Below are 14,004 nucleotides of genomic sequence, written 5' to 3' on the forward strand. Positions count from 1 at the left end.
ATCCAACTAAATCTATTTATAATTTTAGAAGTTGTTTAACTTATATAATCTAAAAAGATTAACTTGGTGATTTATTCTGAAATTCATTTAAAGAAGAATACAGGTATAAACTAATATTATCCTTATTTTTTATACTTTAATATTTAAAACTAGGAAAGGTTGTTAATGAGAATGAACCTAGTGACTTTTTTCTGAAAAGAAGTAACATAACTTTACTTAATTTTTAATTGTTTTTTATTTATTTTTTATTTTAAAAATTTAAAGTTAGTCATTCAATATAAAAATTAATTATAATTATCGTGTTTTTCTTTTCAAAAAAAATCAATGGATTCGTCTTCAGTTGATCTTTAATGTTAATAGTAAATGTCATGATTTATATTCTTTTCGTGTTTTGAATGATTTGTTAATGTAGGACATTGTCTCTTGCCTCTTCATACCAAGGGGTTGTCCAGCTTGTATCACGTCACTGCATGGACCAATCATTTAATATCTTGTATTTACATGCTATATAGCCTGCACATTTCCCAATATCATGCCAGTCTACTGTCAACACTTTTTTTCATGTTACATGTTTGGTTGGGACGTTCAAATGCATTATTCTACCATGTTAAGCAAATTATTTTATTAATAATTAATTTCAGAGTGACCTAATTCATGAACTTACTTTGACTCAATTTTAATCAATATCCATGAGGACTTTGCTTCACGATATGCACAGTAAGAACCACAGATGGAACATAGATATGGATGGTGTGCATTAGGGAAAGTAGTAGACTAGGTACTTAGAATGAGAATGGTTATTTAGAGTAGATTTTATTTTTCTTCCACATTCTTACGCTCACATGGTACATTAATAAAACCGTAATTTGGGGCATTGGAATCATTTGTCGACAAATTTGTCCTGTCTTTATGGGAAAACGACAGCGCCCACACTTCATCTCTTATCTTCTTCTACACCGTTTTAACTACCAATAAATTTACTGCGAAAACAACTGCATCCCCACACTTCACCGCTTATCTATTACACCGTTTTAACCACCAATAAACTCTTATTTTTCCCGACACCGTTTTAATTTCCAATAAATTCTAGCTTCGTTGCTTATTCTCTTACACCGTTGTAATTACCGATCAACTTTAGCTTCACTGTAATTAAATTGGTGTCATAAATAATATCTTTATTTAAATATATTTTGTAATTACACAGAGAGGGTCAATTAAAAATCTGAATAATAATCCTAAAAGATTTCATCACAGTGTGACTAATTTCTTCAACAAGAAACCATCGGTGGAATTTGCCAACTTTGTCATGCGTCAGACAATATTTCAGCAGAAACCGCTTTTCATCTTTATTGTGCAGGAAAAATCATTTATAATAAAAACAACAGAATTTCGAATTACATTATACCGTTTAAATCTGAGCATGCAGAACAACTGGCAATTAAGCATATTTTTATCATAGTCATATTTTACAACTAAATATTTGTTCAAAAAATTAATTTTAAACCTCCAACCAAGGTTGATCACACTATTGTAAAGTCCACAACTTTTTAATAGTAATAGTGTTAATAAAACATTAAATATTTGTAGATCCTAAATATATTTTTTTTAATATAACACACACATACATATATATATATATATATATATAATTCATTAAATATATTATAATAGTGTGTTTTATTCTCAATTTATTGACTATTTTTCATCTTATAAATTAATAGTATTATTTTCTTAAACACTTCACTCAACTTTCAAAAAATACATCAAATTATCTGACTCTAATCTATAAAATAAACAACTATTTTAGAAATTTAGTGATAATTTCGAAGAAAATGTTTTATATTAAATATTTATTTCACTTGTTTTAAAATGATCAATCAGTTTCAGAAAATTTCCCATTCTAAAAATAAGTGAAATATATGATCTTTTCCACAAATTAATGTAAAATAATAAAATAAAATAAATAAAATATAAAGGTGAATGTAAAAATATGAACAATAATATAACTTTTTTACAGATTTATTAAATTAATGTTATATTAGAGATATTCCAGAAAAATAAAAAATTGTTAGATATTATTTTTTATATAATTACAAAGATATTTGAGTTATTTTTTCCATATCATTGAATCAAAAGAGTGATCAATTACACAACATGTAACACGAAAGAAAAAAAATATAATGAACAATTGATGATGACCTATAATGGAATGTGGATAGGTATAATTCCTAAAGAAATTCTCCATATAATATTAAAACAGAATAATTTCTGCATCTTAAAAAGCACTACTCAACTGTTGTGAACAAAGCATTTTCCTTTTTTTGCAGAAAACATAGCAGTCCACACAGGTCTTACATATATTGATATACTTTCTAAAAATGCATAAAAGTGTTTTAGTTCTTCTACAATTTGGTTTGAATTTTAAAAATGACTATTTTTCTTTTTTTATTTTTTTCTTTTTTATTTTGAAATATATTATTGTTGAACTTCCAAAGTTGTTATAAACTACTGTTTTCTTTTTATAAGAAGTGATTTAAACTATTTAAATTATTAAAAATAATACATTTTAAAGTTAACCAAACCCAAAACGATCAAATTTGTAAAAGAAAAAAAAGAGGGTAAATTTTACCTATTTGAGAAAGAGTGAAATCATATTTTATCTAAAATGAAAATTAACTAACACTATAAATATATGGAAGAGTGTATATTCTACTTTTCATGTCACAATCTTTTGTGATATATACATTTTATAGAAATTTGGTCAATTGCTACAAAATATAAATGAAATAGAGCACAATCAATTATTATACTAGTGTAATAGGTTAAATTATTCATTTAATTATTATAATTAAAAAAAAATCTTCTTTTAGTTTTTATATTTTAAAAAATACTTTTGAATTTTCATACACATTATTTTAATCCTTTTAGTCTTTGTAAACTTAAACCATACAAAGTTAAAATAAATTAAAAATAAATGTACAATGACTCAATAAAACGAGTAGACTAAATGCAATTTAAATCTTATTTTTTTATTATATAACAAATATTATATTATTATTTTCCAAATAAACTTATACCTGACAATATTATTTTACTTTTACATGTCAGAATTTAAATTGTAAAAAAAAATCATACAGATTGACATATTTAAACTAAGCCTATCATTCCCTTCTGTCTGCCACCTTCTTTCCATGGATTTAGATTTTAAACACTGATTTTGCGATTTTGGGAGGTGAAGTTTCTTTCTTTTCTTAATATGGTATTTATTTGCTTTCAAGTTTTCACCCTCTCTGTTTTTGTTTCTATACAGTTTTTGTATAATTAGCCAGGACTATTAAATAGAAACAAAAGAAAATGAAATTGGATAAATCTTAGAAAAATAAATTTTTACATTAACTCAACTCCATATATTTAATTATAAAATTTAATTTATACTATTTATTAATTTTAATTTTCATAAAAAAATCAGTAAAGAATTAAATAAAACAATCCATAGAAGATTGAACAGCATAAATTTTATTTCATTCATAGGTCTAACCAACTCCCACTTTGACTATTGAATTTGTGTTTGTTTTCCGAAGATGATGCTTCCATAATTTTAATCTGATTTTCTCTTCTACAGTTTGAGAGTTGAATCTCTTTATTGTGAACTTTGTAAGAGTATATGTAAGGAGTTGTTATTGATTAATAACTTGTTAATTTGTTATTATTTTGTAATAGTATTTTAATTAGCTAATTTTTATTCGGTTTTTTACTTTTTCAATTGAGAAAGTACATGCATAGTTCATCTCACATATTGAAAGTTGAAAATTTACATGCTAAGGAAGATCTTTTGTTGCAGGTGTTGTCTGTTAGTGTTACGAATAATCAAACAAAATCGCGTAGAGAAAAATCTATTAGTTTAATCAAAGTAGTCTAAAACGAGTGAACATGTGACCCTACTTCGAAATTAGAGGACAATACTAGGAAGTCATATCCACACCTATTTCTTGGTAAGTTCAATTTTCGAGGTCAAAAATTTTGTTGTTAGGAAGAATGTAACACCCTCAAAAATCGAATATTAAATATGGTATAATGTTTTAAATAATTATATCCATTATTTTATTTCAAAAATATCAAAAGTATAAATAAATTTTTCTAATAAGGAGTTTGATTATTTAAAAAGCTTTATCTGTCTGGAACATCCATCTCTAAATTTCTTCTGCCTTCTCTCTATAAATTCTAAGTCTCTATTCATGTATTTGAATATTAGAGACCCCGTGAGGGATCCTTGAGAAAAGATGTTCATTTCTAACTAATTGAATTCAACTAAAGAATAAGTTGATTTCTATTCTTTTTTCTTGGATTTTAGTGTTTCTGCATGTAGGATTTTCTTTTTTCACTCTTTTGGGGTCTGAGTCTTCTCTAAGACTCTCTGTTGAATTGTAGGAGCAAATATAGATCTTGGAGTCCTAACAGAATTCTACAGTTCATGGAACCGATAAAGTATCATCCAGGTAAGCTAGTTTTCTTTTATTTTAATTAATAGGCAAGTTTTATTTGATGTGTGTATTATTATTTGGTAGTTGATTTGTGCAATTAAATCGATTAGTGAGATTTGGTATGTTGAGTTGTTGGTTGGAGTTTGATATGTTGAGTTGAATGTCATTAATCCTTGTAGATGAAATTTGAATATTGTATTTGATCTTAATGAATTTGTGAACGTTAGATTGACTATGTTGTTTTGGTAGATAGTTGTCCAACCTTTATCTTATCATAGGTTAGAAAAATGGTGCATTTTGATAGCTCTTTGGCAAGTATACCAAATCGTTCCAAGTAATAAAGTGAATAAGTATCAATATCTCGTCTCTCAAGGGAATTTGAGTTATGTTATCTAATCGGGTTGTTTATCAAAATCAATTTAGTATGATAGCATATGAATTCACAAGTGGAAATTTGCAAAAGATGAATGAACGTACAAATTTTAGATTGTAAAATTAAATGAAACGTCATTGGAATTGGTGCTAGACTAACATTACAGTAACATCTTGAACAATATACATTCTATATTCAAGCATTCACATCAACGTATCTTGATTTAATTCCTTAAAGCAAGTTCTAAAGTTATCTATTAAATCATTAATTCCTTAAATAATTTAACAGATACTTTGCATTAAAATCTTATGTTAAGACTGACCAGAAGATCAGAAACTATTCCTAGCATCGTTACTTTTGGTTGTTTTTCTTACGTTTATGTTCTAAAAATACTTTCCAGTACAAAAGAACGTTCAAATTCAACTATACTTCTGTATAATCATAAGCAAGTCAAGAGAAGCACATGAACATAGACATAGATTGCACAGAAAAATTACATTAATGAAGAGTCATTACAACCAATTCCAATGAAAAAAAAAATTAGTCACTCCTAGTCATCTAGAACATACTCTTCATAGCAATTCTTTGTGGAAAGTGAAGTCTTGATGCCTTGGAGTTGTCTCCTAATCGTCTCCTGAAATTCTCCAATATTTTTTGTGCTATGTTTGTCAGAAGATACCTTCTTTGCTTTTGTCTCGACTTTTAAAACCAACTTCATTTAATTAATTCGCTCAGCTCACAACTATACATGAGCGAAAAATCTCAACTGCAAACCTCAAACTGCCGCCATTCGCTCAGCGCATAGTGCTGGTGCGCTAGGCAAAAATCTTCATTTTGGTTGAGCGACTGATGGCGTGCGCTTAGCAAGACAGTTCGATCAACACTCCAAATAATGTAGAATTTTCTGTACAAATTTTTACACATTTTTTTACTTCCTATTATAACTTTTCAATGAGGAAACACATAATAATCACAATTTTGAGTTCATTTATAAGTATGAAAACAAGTGAAATTCTAGAATAGTGGTTATTAAAGTAAGTTTGAAGTTTATGGACTATTTTTAGGTGATTTAAGACTTGGTTGGCTTCTAATTTTGTAAAAGTCTGGTTTCCATAGAGTGAAAACTATCATGTGCATCTTTGGGTCATTAGATTGAGCTAATAAACATGTTTAGAAATCAATTGTAGTATTAAGAATATCAAATTGGCCATTTGAATAGGTCTTGATTCCATTTAGATCCAATTTTAGGTAACCGTAAAAAACTACCATGGGTGCACACCTTTAATGAAGTCTATGTCAACATCGTATCTGAATATTTAAGTATAGAGGTCATTTGTTGTATGATTCTATGTTTATTGAATTTTATAAATTGTTGATTTAAGTTATGATGTGTTACTTTTTTTGTACACTAGCTTACTCTACTTGTTTAGTTTTATGTTTTTCTGTGTAATTTTGTTTATAGCATCAATCATTATTTGGTGTGAGCATGTGATGTTGTAGGTGATAATTTATCTTTGATATGGAGCATGAAGATACCATTGAATGATACGTGAAGTTTAGTATATAAATATATGGATGTAAATATATAAATATATGGATATAGATACGTAGATATCTTGTATATTATTTTAACTGTTTTGACATGCTTTGTGTTTAAGAAATTTTTGTAAATATGCTTTTCTTTATATAATTTACATGTTTTTTTTATTTATTTGCTATGTTTCATCAAAATATATATTTTGTTTAATAGTTACATATATTATACTTTTTACTTATTTATATATCAACTTTTATACTTAATATTAAAACTAATTTAATTTATATGACATGTATTTTATTTTTTATATTTTAAAATAAATCGAAAATTTCAATATTCCTAAAATAAAGTTGTCAGAAATATAAAAAAATTAGAATCTAGTCACAAAATTAATGGAATGTGACCTATGCCTAATTTTGAATTACCTTATATATTGTGTATCCACGGGTTTGACCGTTTAAGAATAACGTAGCAGTGCACTCACGCTGTCGGCCAAAGGTAGACACATCAGGTTGGTCTGGCGGTTGACAACTGCGCTACATGATGTTTCCACGTGTCACCGGATTGTTATTGTCTGTGAGTAAAGTAGAGCTGCAGATATTTTGCCACTGTTGATCAAAAGTGATAAACACCAACAGTTTCGTAAAATTGATACAAAAGAATTTGATTCGATCGTGATGATATGAAAAACAATATATATAAAATCTATTTGCGTACAAAGTAGTGAGTGGTTTTAAGGGTTTTTCTGTTAAAAAAGCATGTGTGTGTATAATTGAATATTATTATTTTGTTTATTGTGATTTTGATAAGGATAAAGCAAAGGAGATGTATGGTAGTTTGAGTTGGTTGACATTGAAAGCGTGTAAATGATGGTAGGAATTTGGCAACTTTGTGACAAACATGCATGTTTTGTGGCAGACTACATGCCAGAATTAGAATCAATCAATGAACCAATACTATATGGTAGCCGCCATGTACTGCGTCAAAAAATGTCATCTCATCGATTTACCGTGTTCATTAAGAAATATTATCCAATTATATTTAAGATGATTATTATAAGTAAAAAGAATTATTAAAATATATAAAAAAGTAAAATTTATGAAATTGACCCAACGCAGCTTTGAGTTATCTTGCACTCAACTTAAATCTCCCTATGATTCTTCTCGAAGAAACCTCACTTTAACCTCAAAACAAAACAAGAACATGAAACTCATACTCTCTAAAGTATAAATAGAACATAGATCAAACAAAAATTAAACATAGGATCTAAGAAATGCCGTGATTGAAGGGATGAAAATTTTGAGAGATATATGTAAGTTGATTGTGTGACTTGTGCTAAATTGTCCATGTGTAAGTTGTTCATGTGATTTGGCTTCAAAATTCAAATGAAGGGAAGTATAAGAATCATTTGGTGAATGACTTTTGGTACCATTGCCATCTCATTTTCAGTCCCTTTCTTTCCCAGTTGGCTGTTGGGTGACAGCCACATATGTTTTCATTCTACGTCCACGTGTCTTTTAAGTTTCACGTCTCCTATTACAACTTATCCTCTACTTTTACTAACAGATATACATGGACGACTTTCTTTATAATTTTTTTTTCAAAAAATTAAAATATATTCAAATTCAAATTTTATAAATCTGTGTTATGATGTACTTCACCTGTTGTTTCTTTTTATAGTGATATACACTTTTTTTATATCAATATCCACAAATAATTGTTTTGACAATGTTTTCTACACCTGGGACGAATAGTAGGTACAGATAAGCTTGGAATTAGAATCCATAGTTTCGTTTCATCCAATAATAATATAATCACTCAGAAATTATTTTAAAATAAATATTTTTAACCTGAATAATTTTAAAAATATTCATTCATAATAAAAAGACATAAATGGCTCATTTTATTGAACAAATAAATTTAAAAATATAAACACAAAGTTCAGAATTTTTAAAAGATTCATTCAACGGTAATCTTTCATAGAAAAATTGGTGATTTGACGAAAAAGCAACAAGAAATCTTATATATAAGATTTAATGTTGGTTCATTGGAACTATACAGATATTTCAGTAAAAAAAATCCTGTACAAAATAAATTTTCTACCCCCAGATAGATAAACGAGAATTGATTCTAATTCCAACATGGTGAAAAGAAAATAAAATGTATTGAGTGGATTAAAGTAATTCTTTACATTAAATACATTTAAATTAAAGAACAATGAATTTTTGACCTCTTTTCTCTTCATCTGCTGATGTATCTGGGGCCTTTCTTCTTGCGCCCCACATTTTCTTCTTGTAGTACCAAATTTTCTTGTTCCATGTATTTGTACCAAACCATCAAGGCCCATTTACTCATCACTTCCTATTTTAGGAAAACATGTCGGCCGGAAGGAAGAAAATATGACACTCCTACAGTAACATCAATAATATAGATTTGTTTTTGAATTCAATTAGTACTATCAGATTTATTTTTCAAATATTCTAAAAACAGTTGTATCATTTATAGTAATTTTACTCCATTCAAGCAATACTATATTTGTGAAGAATATTCTCATTTCTAAGTCAAATATTGAATTTTGTCTTTAAAATCAGTAATATAAAAAGGTAAAAGTTACAAGATCATATGGTAAATAAATATAAAAAAATAAAATATTATTCTCAATATATAGTGAAGGTGGTAAAAATTTAGATCTTTACTTTTTAACTGTAATATTCAAGAACATGTCAAGAATCAATTCTCTTAAAAATGTTCATAAAAGTTTTTAAATTTTTTCATGTAATCAACTGGGGTATATATAGCAAACACAAGTTTCACAACATTCCTTGTTAGATTACAAAATAGTAATAACCGATAATTTTAATTTATTTATAAGTTTTTCAAACTCAAAGACCTACGAGTAGTTTTATGTTCTTATAATCGTGATATCAAATTCAAATACTTTCATGCCCATATATAATTGTGATATACTGACAAATAAAAGTATAAACTATAGTTTTTATTCGATAATATCCAGTCCTAATTTATGTTGTTTACAACAATTTAGATTTAACTTGACAACTAATACGTAGAAAACAACTACGTGTTTGAGCTATGTCACTTTATACAACCATCAAATTACCTAATTTCTTAGGGCTGGTAGGTACATTTTGTTTCCAGCCAAACCTTCTTAAAATGGCCGTTAATTCAATGATACCACCAAACGCATTATCTTTACCATGCCATAAAACAAATTACTTTCTATAAATAATTGTTGTTGGAGGATTTTAACTTGTTAACATTATACAGAGGAAAATATTTTTTTAATAATTTTTTTAATTATTAATGATACGTGGTTCGTTTTAAATATTTTTTTGAAAATAAATTTAAATGGATTAATAAAATAATAACATGTTGTCCAAAAATTTTATGAAAAATTATTAACATGTGAACAAGATGCTTATACTTGTACAGATAATTGAGGTGGTGGACAGAGAAGTTGTCTGACACTAATTCCATGAGCCTTTTTCACTTTCCAAATGAATTAACCTTTAACCATGAATAGTATAGTCCAAGGGAAGATAATTCAAGTTTCAACACACTAGTAAGTTATGTTAGCTTCTAATAATTTTCAAGTGTCAAAGGTATTAGGGTGTGTGCTAGCACTAAAATTTATTATAAATAAAATAGGAATGATCAAAAACAGAAAATATATAAGAAAAAATCTATTTTACCAAACCGGACAGAAATATTTAAACTAGACTCAATATAACCACTGACAACTTAATCAAACAAACTGAAGCCCATGTCGTCATCAGATTCTTCTGGTTCTTCCTTCTTTTCCTCCTCCTTGGAGGCAGCAGCTGGAGCAGAACCAGTAGCAGGTGCGGCAACAGCAGCAGCTACTGCAAATTTACTAGGATCCTGCAATCATCGTGTCAGTGGTTATGAGAAAGTTTAAAAGTCAAAGCAATATATCTCAAGAATCAGCAACATACTCTTTTTCAATGGCTACTGACAAAGTTTTCTGTCTAAGCTAATGTTGAATGACATTGAACACAGAAATATAGAGCAACATATACCTTCAGGTACTCCTTCACCTCGTTAGCCTGGGGGAACGAATATTCTGTGGCCACTGCAACAGCGAGGACGTTCTTATAGGAATTAACGAACATGTGTGGTGCAGCTGCAATTGTAGGGTAGGAGATAGCCAACGACAGTGAAGATAGCATGGAAACACCATCAGCAAACATATTAAGGAGGTCATCGTCAGTGAGGTCAAGAACCGCAGGACTAAACACCGAACCGTTGTCATAAACAGAAACCACAACAAGCCCATACGAGAATGGCCTTATCGCAAGCTTCGAAAGCAATGCAGCTTCAGAAGACCCAACCTTCTCACCCTTCCTAATCAGTTCCACAGGAGTGATAATTTCCACAGTACCCTTGTTAATTTTTGTAGGAATATTCAGTACCTGAAATTTGTATATTTCTATCAAATTCATGTAAAAGAACACCATACTAAGTATATTACCAACAGTGTCATTCAGGTTCTTTGGAGAACAAGATCGCAGAAACCTGGAAAAAGGAAGTCTGAGAGGGATCCAACCCTGTGTTGCCCGGAGGAACTACAACATCAATAGGTGCAATCAACCCAACACGAGCAGGAGCTCCCACCTGTAAAAACACGCGTGTTTTCAAACGCCAATTAAAGCTAAACTTCTTCGAGCAATCATAAACCAATTTTTCAACAATATACTGAATTACATATATTTTATTTCTCTCTTTTGAAGCACTTACTTTTTCAACTTTGTAATTTCATCTTTAGATTTTTACCTGAATTTATATCCCTCGATTTTAATTGGAAAACGTTGATCTATAATTTAACATGATATAGTTAAAACCGTGATGTTAAGCTCAGGAATGATTGAAAACTACAAGTAAATAGCAGGGATTAACTTGACAAAAAATGGGATCTTTGGAAAAATAATTGTATTTAAATCTATCATTTTAATAAAAATCAACACATAGGATTATATAATATCAAAATCGATCACAAAAAAAAACGTTGCAGCTGAAACGTGTAATGCGAACTACAACCATTGACATGAAGAATTAATGAAGCGCAATCAGCATAACTGGAGCAAGACAAGAAGAAGAACAGAATTCACTGGTGGCAGTGGACAATTTTTGAAATGTAATTCCACAAGTCCAAGGAACAGTAAAAAATCAATCAAACCATGCATGCATTGGAAGGATGAATGTACCTTTACATCTTTCAACAAAAAAAAGAAAAGGGTAAAAACAGGATCGACGACAATGAGTGTACCTTGTACTTGGCAACCACTTCGCTAACCTCCTTCACGTCGCCTTTGGTGAAAATCAACCCAACATTTCCCTAATTCAGCCAACAATATACTTATTAACTTTGTCTTGAATGGTTAGAATAGTGTTAAAGCATTAATCAGTGTACGCATATTGTGAGAATATTAAAGCATGCACTGACCACTAGAAGAGGCACAAGGTTGAGGAAGGCCTTGTTGCCGGTGCTCTCAGCGTGGAGTTTGACAGAGCGTTTCATCATGGTGTTCTTTCCCATGAGCACCACGGAGTCGCCACGTAGACCCTGTCGGATGTTCTGAAGCTGGTTGGATCCAACGTTGTCCGCAGCCACCACCAGAATTTGGGTGTAGTTATCCAGAAGCCGACACAGTTTGGCATCGTAGGCTATCTTCTTCTGCGCTTTTGTCAGTTTCACCGCCATTGATAATGCAGCTTATAATTCTTCTACTTCCAAAGAGGACCAAGACAAAGTTACCTAGCTATGGCTCAGTCAAGGTGGACAGCTAAACGCCGCCGTCTCTTTAACCTCCTCTACGGTGGAGATCTATCTAAGACAAACAAGAAAATTGTTAGAAATGAACTGCAACTATCTGTGAATACACACTCTAACCTCACCCCGTTTGGTTACTAAAATAGCATTACTAAAATATCCCACGGTTATACTGGACCTACAATTATGTTTGACTAAATCACTAACAGAAAAACAAATTAATTCTTAACTACATTCTTATTATTATTATTATTATTATTATTATTATTATTATTAATTATTAATCACGTCTCTAAAATAGATGACATTCAATTAAATAAAACACGAAATCTAAAAAATATCTACACATTGTTAGGTGTTACTCCCTCCACCACCACAACTTGCTTCCTCCACCATCCCATTCCCCTTTTATCCTTTTCTTTATTTTTTCATTCCTATTTTACCCTTATTAAAATTTTATCGTTTATATTATTTAAAATCTTATATGGACATTCATTCTCTTTATTATTTTTCCTTTTTTCTTTTTATTATTTTTTCCCGGTTGTTTCTTACGTTCCACTACCCTTGGGTTGTCTATCATGTTCCACTTCTTCTTCTCTTTTACATAATTGTGACGTGAGAGTGTGGTGGACTTTGTGTTTAGTAAGATTGAAAGTGGGGAAAGCAATTTATCTTCAATTGTGAGTGTGGTGGTGCTTTAAGGTGCTGGTTCAGAGGCGTGAGAGGTTCAGAAGTGTGAAGATGCGTAATAAAACCCTAAAATATAAACTGTATAATCTTTAAACGGATGCGTCAACGGATATCAACATCCGTTTAAAGATTATACGGTTTATATTTTACAGTGGAAGATGAGAAACGGATGTGATGGAGTTTGGGTGAGAATCTGAGAGGGTTGGGAGGTGGGTGAGAAGGGATAAAAAGATAGATTTTAGGGTTAAAATAAACAATTAGGATTAAAAAGTAAAAAGGTTATTTTTGTAATTATAAAAGGTTACTTTTGTAATTCAAAAAAATAATAAAATTGGGGAGGTGAAGGGAGAAAATGTAGTGATGGAGGGAGTAACACCCTGTTACGCATGAGTTAGAATATTGGTAATGGGCCAAGTCCAATTTACATTGCCAATATGATTTCGGCAGAAATGGAAAGTCAAACAAAATGCATCTCGCTTGACTTTTTCTGTACGTAACTAAATGGATGATTCCAATAGTAGATGGGATGTATGGGAACGGGAAGAGTGGTACGAAACAGAGGAATTAAAGGATAAATAAAGTACAGAAGTGGTTGGAAAGAAGAAAAGGAAATGACGATCTTCAATTCTTCGTTTTGCATTGATATATGTTACATCAGTAAATTGTTGCAGTAGGACTGGACCAAGAATCTTCACTTTAAAACCAATTGTGCAAGTTCAAAGTATAATTGTTTTCAGAATTTCTTTCAAGTCCAAAAATATGTTCCTTTCACCATTAAAAAATAACAAAAAAAGCATTTCCATTTTTCTGTCCACGTAACCATTTCCTTCAGTTCCAAAAATGCTTAGCCACGTTGTGTAAGTTAAACATGAATATATTATGCATAAAGAAGAACGTGAATTTTACGCCCTTTTTATAGTAACTAAATCATGTTGTTTGGATTCGAATGTTATGCACCGCTAATGACTTAAAATATCTTTTTTACACTACTAATTCATAATATAATAACGTGTCGCAGTATTGTGAAGATGATTATTCTTTTATGAATCAATAATATATTTTGTATTTGTCTTGTTTTATATAATTGAATGATTAAAACTTTTTAATAATGTTC

General features: G+C 29.7%; 1 protein-coding gene across 1 annotated transcript; it reads right to left on the reverse strand.

Annotated features, from left to right (window-relative positions):
- Positions 1-10,111: 10,111 nt before the first annotated feature.
- LOC108328731 (60S acidic ribosomal protein P0) lies at positions 10,112-12,290 on the reverse strand. The gene is made up of 5 exons (XM_017562623.2): positions 11,874-12,290; positions 11,697-11,765; positions 10,946-11,044; positions 10,450-10,842; positions 10,112-10,291 (listed from the first exon to the last, which is right to left on the reverse strand). Exons 1-5 carry the CDS (start codon positions 12,129-12,131, stop codon positions 10,151-10,153), a joined length of 960 nt encoding a protein of 319 aa, XP_017418112.1. The 5' UTR covers positions 12,132-12,290; the 3' UTR covers positions 10,112-10,150.
- Positions 12,291-14,004: the final 1,714 nt, after the last annotated feature.

Source organism: Vigna angularis, chromosome 2, assembly GCF_016808095.1.
Source record: "Vigna angularis cultivar LongXiaoDou No.4 chromosome 2, ASM1680809v1, whole genome shotgun sequence".
Lineage (NCBI taxonomy): Eukaryota > Viridiplantae > Streptophyta > Magnoliopsida > Fabales > Fabaceae > Vigna > Vigna angularis.